At 29.5% G+C, this 20,209-nt stretch overlaps 1 protein-coding gene across 1 annotated transcript in view; it reads right to left on the bottom strand.

Moving 5' to 3' along the window:
* Positions 1–19,135, bottom strand: part of LOC111635037 (caskin-2-like) — a 105,055-nt gene extending 85,920 nt beyond the window's left edge. Inside the window, exons 1-2 of the mRNA XM_023379885.1 lie at positions 18,849–19,135; positions 6,715–6,766 (exon numbers count right to left, since the gene is read on the bottom strand). Coding sequence (XP_023235653.1) covers positions 6,715–6,766; positions 18,849–18,954 — 158 coding nt within the window. The 5' untranslated portion in view covers positions 18,955–19,135. The remainder of the gene's footprint in view (positions 1–6,714; positions 6,767–18,848) is intronic.
* Positions 19,136–20,209: the final 1,074 nt, after the last annotated feature.

Below are 20,209 nucleotides of genomic sequence, written 5' to 3'. Positions count from 1 at the left end.
TATTTATAAAATAATTTATAATAATATATTTATATTTATTAAATCTAAATAAAAAAAAATATCCAATTTCAAATATTGAGTTTATGTATAGTTCTGTATAGAAGAAAAACATATATTTCCATATTGTATACATAAATAATTACTTTATAAAATTATTTATATGATTTTTTAAAAATTTTGATTTCAATGTTTAAATAAAAATATAATTAATTCATATAAATACTGAATCATTATTTAAAGGTAAAAATTGACTTTTTGTTGAAAAATAAATAGCATAATAGGCTAATTTGAATGTATTTGTGCATAAAATATAAACATTTTTTAAAACTGATCAAATATTTAATAATTATAGTTTATAATTATTAAATACTTTTAATCCTATTGAAAAATTTTTTGAAAATGTTTCACTTGAAATTAAAATTTATATATTTTTTAAAAATCAAAATTATATATAGTAGACAAATTTATATACTTATTAAATGTGTTATTAAAAATAAATCATTACATACACAAACTTTTTGCCTCTAGAATAAATAGATATGAATTCATATATACTATATGCTTTTTTTTTATTATTAATGTATAAGGTAGATTTATATGACTTCATAATATAAAATATTATCAGAAGTATAATAAAATTAAACAATTATTAATCTTTCTTCTTAATCTAAACAATGAATATATGGTGACAGTCTTACTATTTTACAGAGATAAATTTCGAAGATAGTTAAAATTAATATAAAAATTCAAATAAATTTTGTAATTATATAGTTACGTTTGTTAAAACTGATTAGTTGAAAGTGACTCAAACATTCTTTCTGAGGAAGGAGGTTTACCATTTCATATTGATTCCAATTCTTTTATAAGATGATCTTTATAATTTGAACTCTGAACTTAGGTAAGAATAAGCATTAGATGATGTGATTCAATAGGAATAGAAAACAAAATGTGATGAACTATAACAAGAGACTAGCTATGCCCTTTGAATTTGGCTGAGATTACTTATATTTAAAAAAAAAAAAGTGTATAGATTTACAATGAAAGAGAAACACTTGCAAGAAATAACTTTAAACAACTTAATAATCACTGTTGTAATTTATTCATTACTTACTATATGTATACTTAATTTCAACTTACGATTATATCTATTTCATATTAACACATAACACTACAATTCATCAGATTTTCCCACTCAGAAAAGAAAGAGAAAAAAGAATATTTCATTTAGAATAACTCAAAGTTTGATAAATCTACTGAAATGATTTCAAATTAACGTAATGTTTTCATTTGTTTGCATTTATTTAATCTGTTCGTAGTTATTATGATTTATGAGCCACCGTAAGATACTTATATTTTTAATCTAATAGCGTTTAAGACTTTATTTTTGGTTTAACTTTGATAAATTTACAGAAGATTTGAAAATTTTTTCAAAAGAGTAAATTCAGCACAGACTACTGACTGGAAAAAAAAATTCTCACAATCAGGAAAATATATAAATGAATAATAATAATTAAAAGACNAACAATGAATAATAAATGGAAAAATTCTTTAAACAGTAATTTCTCAATTTTACTTAATAACTTATTTCTAAATAAAGTTATTATATTTTATTATATATAATAGTTTATCTAATTAACTCTATTATACTGTAGTTAACAATATAGATTAACAGCAAGACTTCTTTTCAACGTTTAAAGTGATTAAGAATAATTGTGAATTTTAAATATAAGGTGACACAAAAGTCGGTTAACCGTATTTTTCAAGCAATTCAACCATTTTTGAGCATTTCAAAACATTATAATTCGTGTAAGGATCGCTTTTTGGATTATATTTGTAGGGTTTACATATAATAAAGTATTTCAATGAGAAAACATTTACTTTACAATATTTAACTTTCGGCCAACATTCAAATTATTAAAAAAAATGAATGTACAATAATCAACACTACATACAGTAGACCCTCCTATAATACTGTAGATAATTCCGTGTTATATGAATTCCATGTTATACGAGTCACTTAGATTTTACAAAGACATGTGCCGGCTTACGTATTTGTAAAATCTAAGTGACTCGTACAACATAGAATTCATATAACACGGAATTATCTACAGTGTTATAGGGGGGAGGTCTACTGTAATGAATTATTTTACTTTTTCAGAACCGAAATTAATTATTTAAATTAAAGTGTTAATCGGTTTTTCTTTTGGAATCAAAATAAGCCTTTAAAATAGATTGAAATATCAGATATATAACATTTTGATCAAAGAAAATTTTACTTTCAAAAACTTCATTCCATAGTTTGGCTACATGCGTGGAGTTGGATTGCAGAAAATTTATTTTAAATCTTGCCGTTATCGTAAAAGACCCAAAAAAAAAAAAAAATAAATTTTAAATTCCAGACTATTCGTGCAACAATCAGATTTTTAGATAGTATGCTGTATCTTATATGTTATCAGGCTGAACTGTGATTTACGATTCCATTTATAGAAGTTTTCTGTTAGAAAAACTTTCTATAAAAGATGTTATATATGATTTGATAATATAAATTCTATAAAATTACATAAAGATTTTTTTGTTTAATAATTAAAAATTAAAAATATTTTATTAGACAACATTTAATATTTAAGAAATAAATAGATAAATATTTTATACATCATTAGATTTGAATTTAATAACTCGGTTCGTAATTGGTGCATAACGTTTAGAATTTGATCTAGAATTAACTTTAATCTGGAATCGTGTGTAAATTTATTTGAATAAATTATCAATAATTACTAATTAATATATGAAGTATAGCTGTTAGGTATATGTGGAATAAATTTTTCTTCGTTCGCTCTTAAATATAATACAATAAATTGCTCAATCAATTGTTTTATTAATGCTTCAATCAGTATTCGAATGGAAGATTAGAATACATCATCCGACATTTTTATATGTATATTAAATGGAGCATGATTTCATCCGAAATTTTCTCTTGGAAAAATGGTTAAAACCTCCCAAGTAATTATGTCACAAATATAAATCGATTTTCTCAAAATATAGCAATCAGTAGCGCAACAGTATGAAACCGAAAAGAAAGTGTCGGCATGACTACGGAGCATAGCAAATCCGTAACAGGTAGAGTCAAGCATGACATATTAAACACCAATCAAGTAACGCTTCACGATATGTGATTTACGAGATGATAATATTTCCGGTGAATGTGCATCATTGAAACGAGGTTAGTCAGGCAATTACTGAAGAGATAAGGTCAGTGGGTCAAAGTTTCCATGTTACTTGTCGGGCGCCACCCAGATTTGAGTGCCGGCGGACTGTTTGTTTTGTTATTTCACCTCGTGTAATACACGGCTTATCTCTTCTACATCGCTCTTCAGACATCTGTGATGTAATACCTCGACCCAAACAGAAATCTGAACCCATAACAAGACTGTCACCTTTCTAGAAAAGGGTAGCAAGGACATAATTGTTGAAAAACAATCCTCAAAAACGATGATAATCTTCTGACATAAGCAGCCATCGTCGTCTAGTTACACCATTCGACTTTAAAATCGTAACATTTTTTGCATATCATTAGTAGCATTATAACAAAACCCACGTAAAAATGGACCTTGAAAAGTTTGGTATTCATTAAACGTAGGCGATCGACATTGCTATGGCGCCAGGAGGATGAAAGTAAAATATTTTGTTATTTTCTATTTCCTTGTAAAGTTTGTAACAAATTTGGATCCTTACCAAAGACTCCAACGCCCGTCTTGAAGCAGGTAGAAACGCCCTGAACCAAAACAATGAATATTCATTGATCGTCTCTTCTCTATATATCTAGTTACTATGGGAACGGCAACCTCATCACTATGAGGCTTTCGTGTAAATCGCAGAACAACATATCGATAAACAGTGAACGAAACGTCGAGAGCTCATTAAATAAGACAAAACATTTCTAAAATTAATCACCGACTTAATTACCAGAATTTCCTGTTTTTATATAACTATTCTCAATGCGAGATTCTTATTATTTTAATGAGTCTGTAACTTTATTTACTACAAAAATAACTAAATTCTGATGTTTGGGGGATAAAAAAAATGCAAACTTGCAATATTCTAACTTTTTATTTCGGTATATAAAAAAGAGCATTAATCTTAGAGAACGGAGTTTTTTTTTCCTTCAAGCTTACAACTACGAAACACACACATAAATTAGATTTATTTGTATAATAATTCTAAATAAACTGTAAAAATTAAATTCAAGAATCATTCATATTTATGAATGAAACTAAATCTGTCTTAAATATAAATCCTGTTGTTAATCCATCGCCTAACAATATTTATCAAATCGTATACAAGCTTCTTTTATCAGATTTAAGAGAGCTTAACCGCTGAAATCAAACTCGACTGAAATTAAATCTTACGGGTGAGTGCTTGATTCAGTTTGCAATTCGCTCGGGTCAAAGACTAATTAGCTATCAGGGTCAGCTCAGTATCACACAGCCAAAAAAAAAAAAGTAGAAAAATAAAAGAAAATATCAGAAATCGAATAATCAAAACAGTCGTGCAGTCGTTAATTATAGTGCTTTCGTTTCAAAGTTTAAACTTATAAAAAAAAAAAAGTATTTTTTTAAATCTAAAAATTCGATCCCGATAAAGAATGTCAACTGTGCACACAAAAATTAAATTTGTCTATATTCAAAACTTAAACACGGATTTTTTTTTTTTTTTAAGTATTTTCGACCGATATTCTGATGTGAATACTAATGTTCAAAATCTCTTCGGCCGTTTCCTCTCCCTTACAAATAATGGTTTGGTCGTTGAACAGTCCCAGAATCCAAGAGTACCATGTGGAAGGGTGTTGGGTTACAACACTTCACATATCCTACCGACTGTTTTCTATTGGACCCAGCTGCAGAAATTCAATTTTTGGATATCTAATTAACAACTTACAGAACTGATACAATTCGGTACGATTAATTTTTTAATAGAGGAACGAATCTGTAGTATAATTTTAAATATACATTTTAAATCAAATGTCAATAATTCGTACGAATTATATTAAACAACTTCCATCTTGGAAAAAATTTATACGTTTTTTTTTTTGATTAATTTCTACATTGGTCAAATGTTTGGGTAGAGAGTGTCGTCCATTTGGTAGCAATGTTCTACGGCAATGGAACAATAACCCGTAGCTGTGTAGGAGATTTGGAATGTTCGGCGTCGAGGCCGTTCCACCCTTTTTACTACATGCGAAGAGGAAAACGTAATCAAGCCATTTGGTCTCATTCAAAAGACATACTCCAGGGGAACATTAGGAGAGTTTCCAAAGTAGCATCGAAGATGGGATGTCACGTAGACGTAGATGCGAACTGAAGCAAGGTGGATACGGAAATGGGGAAGGGACTAGGTGCATTTCTCGCACGTGGTGCGTTGATCGATTATACCGTCTCTTTCCATTTCGATAATAGTCGGAGATAGAGCGGTTGCGAGCATCTTTTCACGCAAGATTCGTTCTCCGCTTTAAGAAAATGAATGCGGCCAACAGATGGATGAACAATTGGATTTATGCGGTTATTTTTCTTCCTGCTGCAGAATGTGTGGAGGTGATAATAAATAATAGTTTTTTTTTTATCTTACAATAATCAGTTAATAATCACTAGGTATATAATGGAACTCGACTGTCTAGAGCGGCGCGAAATTCCATAAAATATTTCCGAGTTTCAGCGGCAATAATACATAATGTAAAACAAGAATGCGGAGGAGTCGTTTCGGAAGGAACCATTCTTATTATGACAAAAACTCGGAAAATTCCGAATACGTTATGTAAAATAAGCACCGTCTTGAAGTATGTCTAAAAATAAGACATCTTTACATAGCAGCAAACTCCTACAAAGATCGGACACTCAAATATAAAAGAAAATAATAATAATAATAAATAAACTCGCGTGCATAATAAAACATTGCTATAATTTACATATAAATAATAAGGAATATTCTGTTAATTTTGTTTTTAATTATGACTTAGTTTTTTTTCGTTTTAATATTTTCTTTTCATTTGTAACAGACAATCTCATCTGCATGATGTTATTCTTCAATGTGACAAATTAATCCTGCATATATTTGAATCGTAAAGCGGCAGAACATGTCCACAAAAAATTACTACAAAGCACGAAAATAACTTTTGCCTGGACTCTACATAAAATATTATATGTCAGAGATTATATGCATTTACAAATATTCTAAATATATAGCCTATTTCAAACAACTATTCGAGGAAATTTAAATTTTCTATAATTTGTATTAGACTTTCAAACGATTTTGTCCATTAAGTTGCTGAATAATAGTAAAAAGTTCACAACCTTTTCTAAATTGATAAAGATGTTAAATATATATTAATCGAGTTAAGCTGGGAAACATACGTGTAAGTATATATATATATATATATAACAGGATGTATAAAAAATCCTTCCGAGCAGGAAACTATTGAGATAACAATCCAAATTTTGATTACACTTTATCCTTCCGGAGTTTACTTCCGATCTTTGAATTTCTTACAACAGCGCTGGCGTTTCCCTCCTTCGGAGGCCCCATGTCAGCAATTCACCCAGGAGAAAGAATGGGACTAACGGAAACACGTGACCGAGAGGTTTTTCTTCCCCGAATGACCTCTGACACCGGGCCCGTGGCTTGTCCTACTTAAAAGTTACACACACACAGAAGGCAACTCACCCATCATTGTCCTGTATGTTGATGTTGAATCGTTTACCACTTCCAAGAAGTTCTGTAAAAGAAAAAAAACAACACAAGATATTATTTTGCAACAAAAAATAAATTAACATTTATGTTTTTATTGACTTATATATATATAAAACGTATTATAAAACATACAGATCTTTGATTTATTCATTTTTTCAATACTGTATATAATTTTTAACTTTGAAATAATTTATCTTATATAATCTATTTTTAAATAACCCAAACATTTATTAAATAATTCAATATGAAACGAAATATTTGTGATGTAATTAAATTATTACAAAGCAACTAAATGTTTTTCTTTCATAATTAAATATGTAAATTGTCTTTATCTCATTAGGATTTATATTAAGAGTTTTGTTAGAATTAGTATTAAATACTTAACTGCTTAATTCTGTTTTAATAAACTTGTTCAATTATTTTATGATGTAATTTGATTTTTGTATCATTATAAATGCAAATGTTCCTACAGCAAATTTTTATCTCTTACAAACATGTCTGCAGCAACAAACTTTCCTCCTCCCAGAAGAGCAATGAAACTCAAGGTCAATAACTGTTAGAGAAGCTCCTGTTTCAATGAGTTCTGTTAAACAATTGTCTTTCTAAAATCTATACTTTTTCAATATTTGGCAATATAAAAATAAAAATGCTACTCAAAAAATTATAATCAAGTTCTTCAAAAATATCTTCAAATTAATTCTGCATTGAAAAAAAAATTAACTACAGTTCGAATGTTAAATTTTACTTTTTTTCAAAATTTCCTGACTTTATGTTGACCACATGAAATCTACTTTCAATACATGAAAGAAATTTTCAAACTTTTACAAGTAAAAAGCCAGATGGTTGGATGGGTTCTGAGGGGGAAAAAAAAAATCAATAAGTGAAAAAAGGATCAATTTTATTTTTATTCTAGTGCAGGTAACACAGAATTACAGTCCCAACAGAGGTAAAATTTTTGCTTCTTTATTTATTTCTTCATGTATTATAGTCAAAGTTTAAAGTAGGTTTGAAATGCAACTAAATTCAAAGCAGACTGAATAAAAATCTGTTTGTTGATTTCTAAATAAATGTACAATAAATATAACAACAAACTATATTTTTTTTTTTTCTTGAAAAATTTCTATCATTTAGATTGTAATTTTCTTTAAATATAAATTTAAATGTTTCAAGTTTATTAATGAAATAATTACATCTGAATATAAAATAAAATCATTGCAACTTGTTAATTAATATTGAATGTATCACAGTGTGACTCTGTAAGAATTTAACTTGAGATATAAAATACTTAAGATAATTTTTTTTTCAAAAATGTTACTCCAATTTCATTTTAAAAAAAACAGTAAAAATAAAGAAAATAATTAAAAAACACAAATTATAAGAAAAGAAATTATAACTAAAATATTAAATACAATAATTATTATTCATACTTTCAAATTCGAATGGAAAAATATGTTAAAAAATGTAAAACACTGATTGACATTAAAAGGAAAAAAAATTTTTCATCAAAACAACTCTGTTCCATCTCTTTTAATTAGATATTTTGAAATTCTAGGTAAAGATTTCATAGATTTAAAATTAATCAAAAACTCAATTATTTAGAATGGAGATAAAATTGGATAAATTTCAAAAAACTAATCACTTTTTCATATTTCCACTTCTAAAATTAATTTCTTTTCACAGAATACCATATTTTAAATTAAAAAAATCTACTGAAACCAAAATTTTATTATTTCTGATAATTTGTTTTTAGAAAAGCAAAATATATATATAAACTAATATCTATAATGGGATAATTGTTATTTATGCAAATAATAAAACATTGTAAATTAATTACATTTAATTATTTTCAAAAAAACCAGAAATAAAAATTTTATTCCAGGTTTTTGAATTAAAGAAGGATTTAAAGGAGTAAAGAATAAAATTTAGACATTTACCAATGATTTATATGATCAATAAATATATTCTTATTTAATTAAAAATGAAATGAGATACGATCATCAACTGACATTTATCATCATCAAAAATAACTTTTCAAATTGATTTTAAGATCTATTGTCCGTCTCGGATGATAAAATAAAATATATTAAATTCTTCTACAATTTTATGTACGGTATGTACTTGCACATGTATTTACTTGTATGTATATGAAAAATTGTTATATGTATATGTATGTTATATGTTAGTATGTTATATGTATGTGCAAAATTATATAGCGTACATTTAATATTTATAAATTTAAAAAAAAAAACTCATAAATTAATAAAATTTATTATTTGATTAAAATTTTTAAGATGTTACGTTAAACAAAAATTAAATTTCAATTTTTTATATAATTCTGAATAATTTAAAATAGAAATTCAAAAATATCTTGACATGAAATTTTAACTCTATTTTTATTATATATCTAGCTTGACATATATATGAAGAATATTTAAGAATAAATTCAAGTAAATATTAAAAATTATTCCAGAATTCGAGCCAACTCGGTTACCTCGTTAATAACTAGAATATGGAATATCTCCAATTTCAACTAAACACTTATATATATATATATACATATGTAAATGTATAGTTATATATATAGTATAAGTGTATATTTGTTATAATAAATAACTATAACAAATTTTTATTTTACATGATATTTTACAATAATGATTTATTCTGCATGCAACAATTTTACATTAAATATTCAAATATAAGCATAATATATATATATAAAGTGTATGAATATTGATAAACTCATATTTAATAATAAATAGTTTCTCTAGAATAAATATGCATACATACATATAAAATTCAAGAAAAACTTGGCAATCTATACAATTTATCCATTTCGATACTGTTTTGCTATTCTAGCATAAACTATATTTTAACATGTATTCAATATATCAAAATATTTAATATTTTAATGTTTAAAATAATAATTTATACATTGCCATTATTTTTTTTGGCAATTAATAATGAATTTAGAAGTCAAATAGAATTTTTTTAAGTTCATTTAATGAAAAAAATTTACTTAATTAGATAAACAATAATAATAATAAGATTTGATTTAAATATTTGCTTCACAGAATTTAAATCTTTTTATAATAAAGGTATATAAAATGTATTCATTTTTTTTTTTCATTTATAAATATACCTTAAGATCTAAAATTTCATATGAATTGAAATTAAAATTTATATATTTTTTTAAAATCAAAATGATATATAATAGACAAATTTATATACTTATTAAATGTGTTATTAAAAATAAATCATTACATACACAAACTTTTTGCCTCTAGAATAAATAGATATGAATTCATATATACTATATGCTTTTTTTTTATTATTAATGTATAAGGTAGATTTATATGACTTCATAATATAAAATATTATCAGAAGTATAATAAAATTAAACAATTATTAATCTTTCTTCTTAATCTAAACAATGAATATATGGTGACAGTCTTACTATTTTACAGAGATAAATTTCGAAGATAGTTAAAATTAATATAAAAATTCAAATAAATTTTGTAATTAAATAGTTACGTTTGTTAAAACTGATTAGTTGAAAGTGACTCAAACATTCTTTCTGAGGAAGGAGGTTTACCATTTCATATTGATTCCAATTCTTTTATAAGATGATCTTTATAATTTGAACTCTGAACTTAGGTAAGAATAAGCATTAGATGATGTGATTCAATAGGAATAGAAAACAAAATGTGATGAACTATAACAAGAGACTAGCTATGCCCTTTGAATTTGGCTGAGATTACTTATATTTAAAAAAAAAAAAAGTGTATAGATTTACAATGAAAGAGAAACACTTGCAAGAAATAACTTTAAACAACTTAATAATCACTGTTGTAATTTATTCATTACTTACTATATGTATACTTAATTTCAACTTATGATTATATCTATTTCATATTAACACATAACACTACAATTCATCAGATTTTCCCACTCAGAAAAGAAAGAAAAAAAAGAATATTTCATTTAGAATAACTCAAAGTTTGATAAATCTACTGAAATGATTTCAAATTAACGTAATGTTTTCATTTGTTTGCATTTATTTAATCTGTTCGTAGTTATTATGATTTATGAGCCACCGTAAGATACTTATATTTTTAATCTAATAGCATTTAAGACTTTATTTTTGGTTTAACTTTGATAAATTTACAGAAGATTTGAAAATTTTTTCAAAAGAGTAAATTCAGCACAGACTACTGCCTGGAAAAAAAAATTCTCACAATCAGGAAAATATATAAATGAATAATAATAATTAAAAGACATTATCTGTTTCATAAATTACATTTTAATAAAAATAATAATTAAATTTGAGTTGTTTTTTTTTAATTACATTTTATAAAAAACTAATTTTATTCTGGAAATTTGGTTTGTTTTCTGAAGGTCATCTTCATATAAATTTTTATTTATAACTAAAATAATAAATTTATAACTCAAAAATTACTTTTTATAATACAGTACTGTGACAAAATTAAATTTGAAAATTTAGACATGTATTTTATCTCATTTTTTATATCTAAAACTGATTAAATTTAAAATGTATTTTATGTACACTGCAATTTAACTTTGTTGACATATAATCTACCCATATAATCGTATGAAATGACTTCCGAGAAAGCTGAAATATATACAAGCTATGCATTTATCTCTAATTTAAAAAAAAAAAAAAAATGATTCTCTGTACCAAATAAATTGGAAACGTTTACATTTATATGTATGATATATATTTAGGATTTGATTGTAATGGTTTAAATGAAATTTATATATATAAAAAAAAAGTATTTTAGATAATAGATATTTTGCTAACGAATTGAATTAAGAGAAAAGATCATGATACAAGAAGCTGACTTCTGATTGAAAACAAAAGTGTCATATTAGTTCCGTAGTGGAAAATTTTTACAAATGTCGTCTTAAATAGGTGTATTCCCGGACTACACGTGTCAAATGGGAATCTTTTATCAAGGCAAGTTACGCTTGACACCATCCTAAGTGCGTATCATAGCAACGAGCATGGAATAGTTTAATCAGCCACCACGCCTGCCTCTTTCTGACAACCATAATAGGGAGGGCAGTAAATGGCACGTGTCCAAATGGCATCCACCCATCACGCGTCATTGCCCAGTGTCTGTTAAGATACCAACGCAACAACCTCTCTCTCTTTCCGGACATTAAGGTCAAGAGAAAACTGATCCGTTCCGTTCCAAAAAGGATTCAATCATATTCCTGTCGGAGCTTTTCTTTCTCTACTATAGATAAGCGACATCGTCCACGGAGAACGTTTAGCCCATTTACTGGCAGGAAAATTGCGGTTCTAAAATTTTATCTCGGGTTTATCTCTGGTAGAAACTCCCCACGAAATTGCGGGTCGGGGTCCGTCACGGTGGCAAAATATTTGGATCTTCGTGCTCGACCCGAGTCATTATAGATGCCAGGAGACTTTTCTATCAGCTGGAAACTTAAAACATAACATTGTCGGATCTGTTACAAGATATAATATACCCAATTTGAGACAAAATACAGGAATAAATTGCTTTTTTTTTCCGCATTTAAAGGGCAAAAGGTCCTGTAACACGTAGAGAAACATATTTACAATCGGGAAATCTTTAGAGTAATGCATTTTTTTTTTTTTTGTTATATTTTTCTTTATCGATCGATCGATTATAAAACTGTTAACAGAAATATTTTTTTTTAACTTTATATTAAACCTAATTATAATAATTGAATAATTCTTTTATGAAATCTGAGCCATTAATAATTGAATTTACCAGATTTGGTCAATTGAAAACGATTGTGTTGAAAACCAGCGAAAATTGAATAGTTTCCACACCTCCAAATTCAATTGGTATTTCAAACAAAACAGAGTTCATAGGAAAAGGAAGGTGTGGTTGTACTCCCAATAATCCTGCCAAAACATCTATAAAAGCAGTTCGTTCACAGGTGTCCTTTTGATGTCCCTCGGGGCACACCTGTTTACGGTGAAAGTTGAAGGTCACCTTCTGACCAGCCTCCAAACGGCCTTACAAGCTGATGAAAGAATTACATTAAATCGGAGAATTGAATGATTGCATAATTTCCGCTCAGTCTACGTGCCTATTTCAACCTACACAGATTCCTCACGATTAGATATTGTACAGCCTTCCTCTACTACAATTATCGATACATGGAATCTGAACGGCATTGAACCTAATATATCTATTCCCACTGTTCTTAACCTAGAAACTAATTAAAATGGATGGAACGTATGGTAAAGATTGTCAATTTGATAAAACAGGCAAGTCATTATCATTTATAACAGTTGACTGCAGGCGAGAGAATACGAAGCTGATGTAATGATTCCCGAATGAATGAAGTTTTTCTTCCTCAAAACGAATTTTTCTTCACCTCCACACGAAGAGGATCTTTGTTTTAAAAAAAAAAAAAATACTTTCTCACAATGCATCTACAAACAATTAATTACGACTAGCAATTATTAATATTATACTGGAAAATTTATACACAAACATATTCAATTTAAAAAAAAAAAAAAACATGTAATATCGGTTTCAATTAGCTTATAAAGAACGGACAGTTCGTTAGTTTAATATTTTAATCTTAGACGTTCCTCGAAACAATCAGAAAAATCATTTAATAACAATATAAATTGAAAACATTATGGTCGAAACAATTCATCAAACTATTGCTGACTCATATTTACAGCTTCCGAGCAAAGAGGAAATGACGCATAGATAAACAGATAGATCCTAACAATTATAAATATAAAAAAAATATCACGAAAATAAATATCTGCTGAATTTTTTATTATTATTATTTATAAGAAAGAAGACGAGACCAGCAGAATCTTCCGTTTGTAAAGAGAAACAGGAGACAAGCTCGGGCCCCATGTTCTTTTCATTTACTTCGAACAGAAGACATATATTGTATTCTATTCTCTTCCTTTGAGTGAAAACCATTTTAAAAACTTTCTTTGATCCTATTTCGAAACTGTAGAACCTCGGAAGACTTCGTATTTACGTCATTCGTCAAAGAAACAACTTTAGAATTTGCAATTGGTGCAGACAATAGCCAAGGGATCGTAACTGCATTATCTTTTGGAAATATCATCACTTAAAAGTAGAAGAAATGCCATAAAACTCGATATGCTATCGTATACGTCACTTAATCCAAAGCTTGTTGCAGCGGTAGCGTATAAACAAAAAACGGAGTAGACAGTGAAAAAGTAGCTTCGTCCACGCTCCATGAAATTTAGAAGACGCAACTGAAATAAAGTCTAGTATAGGAAATCTCACGGGACCACTATTCTCCACTTACAAGTACGTTAAGAGACGTCAGATCCGCTTAGAGTATATTAGCAGAACTCTTCTCCAAATGAAAGCAGAGAGAGAACTCGTTCCCTTCACAAACGTGTCCACTCTCTTCAAATTACATTAATCGCCGGTACAATTGACGTATTGTTATAGATTCTAACAAATATTCTTTATGCAGCTCATTTTTAAAGGTATATAGAAATACTACGTGTAAACATATGCACAAAGACTTTCTTTTCTCCTAATTTTCCTCTATCCCAACTTCCTCGATTTAGGAATTATTAATTTATAAAAGGTAGACCAACGTCGGATCATCATCGATCATTGAAATGAGAATTTTGTATTATTATTTTTTTTTTTTCTTCTTCCCAACGTCGGATTACTAGGATTTATAGCCGTTTCCTTTTATGTTAAGAGAAAAATACACTCTTTAAAGAGGAAGTGTTTCGTTAAATAAAGACGTTCATTCATAAAAGTGTTTTTTAAGGTTATATTTCTTTATGGTTAAAAGCTTTTTCCTTATACGAAAATCACCTTTATTATATTAGGAAAATATTTATATTCTCGAACGTAATTCCCCGTAAAATAAATTTCTTTTATTTACGAAAATTTATAGTTAAATTTTATATAGCATTTAGAAAGTAGTAGTTTTTGTTCGTGAGAACTTGGAGAGAACAATTTTCCTTAAACGAATTTTAAAGCATTTTTTTTTTCGAATGCTTAAATATCGAAATTTGTTACTATAAATAAAGATAATCAAGTAAAATTTTCTCATTAAAAGTTTCTCGATTAAAAAAGTTGAATTCTTTTCTTAAGAAATTTACTTGACGTCAAACAAAACCGAAATGTCCTTCCGCTTATGAGATTCTTTTCATGAAAACTTTTACATTTGTGATTTAAAAAAAAAAAAAAAAAACGTCCACCCAGACGAAACAAACCTTTATTAAATAAGATAACTTACAAAACGATTCTACAAATTAATATCTTCTTCTTAAACAAAATTCTGGAAAAGTTTTCTTTATTCAGCAGCCAAAAACAGCTTTAGATAATAGACTGTTAGAATTACATTTGGGAACAACCAAGCGTGACTTTTGATAGATTTTCCAGATAATTTTTCATAATTTTTGCCCTAATGAGAGTTTTTCTACTTAAAAATTATTTTATTTTTGGTGAGGATAAAAATTCCTTGATGAAACCTTTCTGGCGTGTAAAGAGCATATTGACCTTGTTGTTGCTTGAATATACGATACAGCCGATTTCACTCCCGGATTATGATGTGGGTACCAATTATAAAGGCTTAAGACCTTTATGATAAATAAGGAGAAAAATCGGACTTAATCGAAACTGCTGAACAAAAACTTTTGAAAACGAGCCAGTCATATGTCGTGTTTTAATTAATTTTCTTTTTTTTTAATATTCCAATTTTCCTTTCCTTAGTAATCGAAGAAAAATTTTCCTGTTGATAAAAATATTAGATCAGTTGGCGTGTAAGAAAATAAAATTGAAGGTATTTCCCCTAATTATCGGAAAAATGTTTGTTGAATAAAATTGTCTAGTAAATATTGCCACGAAATTCCTTACGAAAGCTCGTTTAAAATTGACAGACAAGGAATCCGGAGCGGTGCAGAAATCTTTGACACCGCCAAAGATTTCTCGTTTTCCTGGTTGTCGGAATTCCAATTATCAAAGCACTTATTTACATTTCATGGCAATTCGAGAATGTCAGTAAAATTTGCGGCGTATTCATCGAAGCGATTTGTTCGATCGAATCGATACAATGCTTTGTGTATTACGTAACGATCTTCATTGATGTCCCTCACACACGATCCTTAAGCACAGTTATCATGCGAGATTTCGTAAGTCGGAAATCGTAAAAACGCTACTCGTCCATCATCTCTGTAAAATGTCACGCATCTTTCTCCATCCCGTTACCACGGCAACCAACGATGAAGAGAAATGGATGAGAATTCTAAACATTTTGAGAGAAGTTCACACCTGGTGCGATCGCATGCGGCCGACAAGGGAGGAGAAGGTTCACCTCCGGCAGCTGTCGTTTCCACACGTTCCCTTATTATCACGTGATCATCTAATGAACTCGCGCCTATCCCTTTATCGAATCTAGAAAAACATTGACAAAATTGGAGCAGCCCAATGCTCCTTTTCTTTCGCCAATCTAGAAGAAGTTATGAGAATCGATGGGGTGCAACCACACCCAATAGTACCTGTTCAGGTCACAAATCCTGCTTTTGAGAGGAGGCGTCGAAGGGCGTTTGTCCACCTTCGCACTGATGACATCAAAGTATCACCTGGGCACTTTTCAAAGGAAATTAAATCGTTCCTTTCATAAAATTTGATTGGTAATTACGTATTGTTTAATGTTCGACACAGCTGCGTCAATATACAGATTTATAAGAGCAATATTTTAGATAAATTACCCGACGTATTTTTTTTTTAATACAAAATATTTATCTAACTTCGCTATTAGTTGATATAAGCAATACAAGAACCAAACAGGAAGGTATAAATGCTTGACGCGACCTTATCTTAACAAAAAATAGTGTGTACCTAGTTGTAAAAACAATCACGAAAAGTCACTTCTGATTCGCAGAATTATTTTTTGCGGGCAAACGCCAGTTATTTTTAGACAGTTCACAGTAAGTATTATATGCTTTCCTTCTCCACTGCAACAACTTAAAAGAGTTCAACGAACCTGTAAGTGCTATATGAGGGACGTGTTGTTTTTTGGGGAAACTTCGAATAAGTGAATCATCTTATAGAGTGGTTCCTGTCTGACCTTCAATGGTACGTCCACCGGATTATAAGAACTAAAAGATTATTTCTTCTAAACCCGTACGTCTCGAAGTATCCATGTTACCACCTTTCATACAATTCGTCATTCCGTAAAATGATTTAGGATCAGATAATGTACTGTGCACCTGTTACATTTATAGCGTTTCTGTGTAGAATTAATCCTACTACGTCTCATTTGATCACAGCAACCAAGTAATTTATTATAGACAAATTTATTTTCAGAAAAATTGTGCAAGATTTTATTAATTTGGTTACGATGTATCGTTTTAGCCCACGTACAGTACGTACAATGTGATAGGACGTACAGTATATACATTTAATCTCAAATATAACACGCCCAATTTCGTTTCTCTTCGTCAACATCTTTAATTAATTAACGACAAGAGTAAAAAAAAAAAGTATTTCAATAAATGAAACGAAAAATATGGGAAATCCAGGCGGAAAACCAATTACATAGCAGTAGAGAATTAACAATTATGCTAATAATCACCCAACAGGTAAATAGAGGACCCGTCCTTGCCAGGAATGCAGCCCCGAAGCCACACTACCTGTTTGCTTACCATCCAAGATGGCGTAGACTATGCCGCCCGAGCACGTGACTCGGTCGTGTTGAAGCCAAACAGATGGACTTTGCTACCATCTATCAACCCGGGCATCAGTCAAAATAGAATTACTCTAATCGCGTTACGAAACTGGAGTGAAGCTGTAAAGCTATGACCTAAACATAAGTGTTTCGGCAAGACGAAAACGGGTCGCGTCTTTATAAGGAAAATTCGTCGGTAATTTACGGTGTAATTATCGCCCGCTGTGCAGTTTAAATACAGCCGTTGTCCGCTTTTATTAGCAGAAAATTTTGTTTTGATTAACTCGTTAATTACAATAAAAAGTAATAAATACGAACTTCTGCACACCACGAATGTTCTTAGCAGATTCTAGCGTAACGGATAACCTAATTATAGGTGACGTAGAAACTGTAAGGCGTGTGATACAAAGACACTGACAGAGAAGAAAAAAAGTCGGATAATTAGGAACACGACTCGAACACAGCTTCTGTCATGTAGGGGAGTCGACGGATCAAGAAACGAACAAATGAAGCGAATTAAGAGAAGAACCGGGGGCACACCTTTTGTTGTTAAAATAAAAACTACACAAAAACAACCCGATAAACTCCATCCAACCTTTCAAATAATTCCATATTTTCAAATTTAAAAAAAAAAAGTATCGACTACACACCGCAATTAAACAAATCTTTAATTAATTTGATCAATTTCTACGATGCGAATAAAAAAACCAATTGAGTAAAACAAACACCTGGCGAATCATCTCGCCATTTTCTCATATTTATGTACAACTTGTTCCATTTTCTATATCCAATAGCGATTCGATAATAAAAAAAAACCCGACCTTCTGGTTTTTCGTGGGCACAATCGCGCACCCAAGCTCATTCGAAGTATCTCACAGGATTATAAATACGTAGCTAAGCTACTTTTAAGGTTAAACCGGAAAAGTACCTGAATAGAAGTGCAAGGTTGACGGCTACACCAGTTCCTTGTCTAGTGACAGAAGTGATGAAGTGGTCTTACCTTGGGGCGCATCCCAGATGCAGCGGATCCAGTCGCAGAAAAATCATCCAAAGTGCTCCATTAACCGACGCGATTTTATCACAAAACTTCCATTTAAAAAAAAAGAAATAATAATAATAAAGACAAAAACTTCCATTAATAACCCCCCCAAAGTGTAATTTGCGGTAAGGGCGTCTTTTGCCAAAATTGCCAGCCATCAATTGCAAGATTGTAAACAAACATGGCTGACACGGTTAATCCCCGACTAATAGATTACACCGAGGTTAAATCGTATACATGTATTGGAATATAGAAAAACAAGTTAAACGGGAGCAAGGTAGATACCCGCATGCCATCCCGAAGGTAAGGCAAGTAATATATAGAGATGGTAAGTAATTTTAAACAAAGGTTCACTTACTGGGTTTAGTGCTCCTGTACTTGGACAGGAGTCTGCTTAATCCTTGTATATCCTCGGTTTTGATGGCATGAAACAACTCCTGTTCCTTCCCCATGGTGGCAAACATTGGCAGCTTTTCACTTATCACCACTCATGTAGTTAAACACTTTTGTCGGGAGATCAAACACGAAATCGAACCCGAAATCACGGGCGTGTGTGTTAATTTCTTTTCGTAAAAGTCGAATCTCGTCACGAACGCGATCCCGACTCCTCGACGTACAACCGACTCTGTTTCGACGTTCGCCCGATCGGACAAACCGCCGTTAACGCGCCTGCGCACAATCCACTAATAGCGACGTTTGGCGGACAAGGTGATTCAGCGGAAACTCTCGTAAACAACGAGAATTCCGTCTGCGTAACATCACGTTACGTTACGCGCACGCGGTTTCTTTCTTCCATATTTTTTTTTTTTATTTTTTTTTTAAAGAGATTTGACATTGAAAATTTTCCTCTGATTCATTTTAACGAGGAAAATTATTATTTATATTTTATCGATAAAGTTTATATTTTACGGGTATTGAATTTTTATTTATTTATTTATTCGTTTTTAGGTGTTGAGTTGTGTAATTATTATTATTTTCAATGACGTCGTTTACTTAAAATTATTTTCGTCGACGTAACTCTTATGATAAATTAAGTAACGACGTCATTTTTTTTTTTTTTTTGGTTATTATGGGATATGACTTAAGTTAGGAAAAATGTCCTTTCTGCATTGCCTTCTTTTCTCCCCTTTAAAGAGAATTTCACGCAATCGTCGAGTAATATTTGTTTTTCATTTTAATCTATTTCTATCCCCTCTTCCATTTTCTCAAAATTGTTACATTTCTTATTATACGAAGTCCAAGTACTTCAGCAGAGAGGCTGAGTAATGTCAATTTTGCAAAAGTAATTTTTATTTGAGATCTTTATTTATTTTTTTAATATTACAAAAAAATTCGATTTTACGTGATTATTTTTTAAGTAAAAAAAATATGTGTATAGGCCTATATATACAGTACATATTTATTCATTTAAATTCTCCTTCCCTAGTCTAATATAACCCCCCTATAACACTGTTGATTATTCCGTTTTATACGAATTCCATGTTGTACGAGTCACTTAGATTTTACAAATATGTGAGCCATTCATAGCCGTGCACTCGTATTTATAAAATCTAAGTGACTCGTACAACATGGAATTCATATAAAACGGAATAATCAACAGTGTTATAGGGGGGGGGTCGACTTTGTATTACATCTATGTATTTAAATATTAATAAATATTTTAGACTTATTATATATACGAGTGTACTACACACAACTATAGAACTTAAAAAAAAAAAT

Source organism: Centruroides sculpturatus, unplaced genomic scaffold (genome assembly GCF_000671375.1).
Source record: "Centruroides sculpturatus isolate CEXI.00-Female unplaced genomic scaffold, Cexi_2.0 scaffold698, whole genome shotgun sequence".
NCBI classification, from domain to species: Eukaryota; Metazoa; Arthropoda; class Arachnida; order Scorpiones; family Buthidae; genus Centruroides; species Centruroides sculpturatus.
This window is presented reverse-complemented; position numbering and strand designations above follow the sequence as displayed.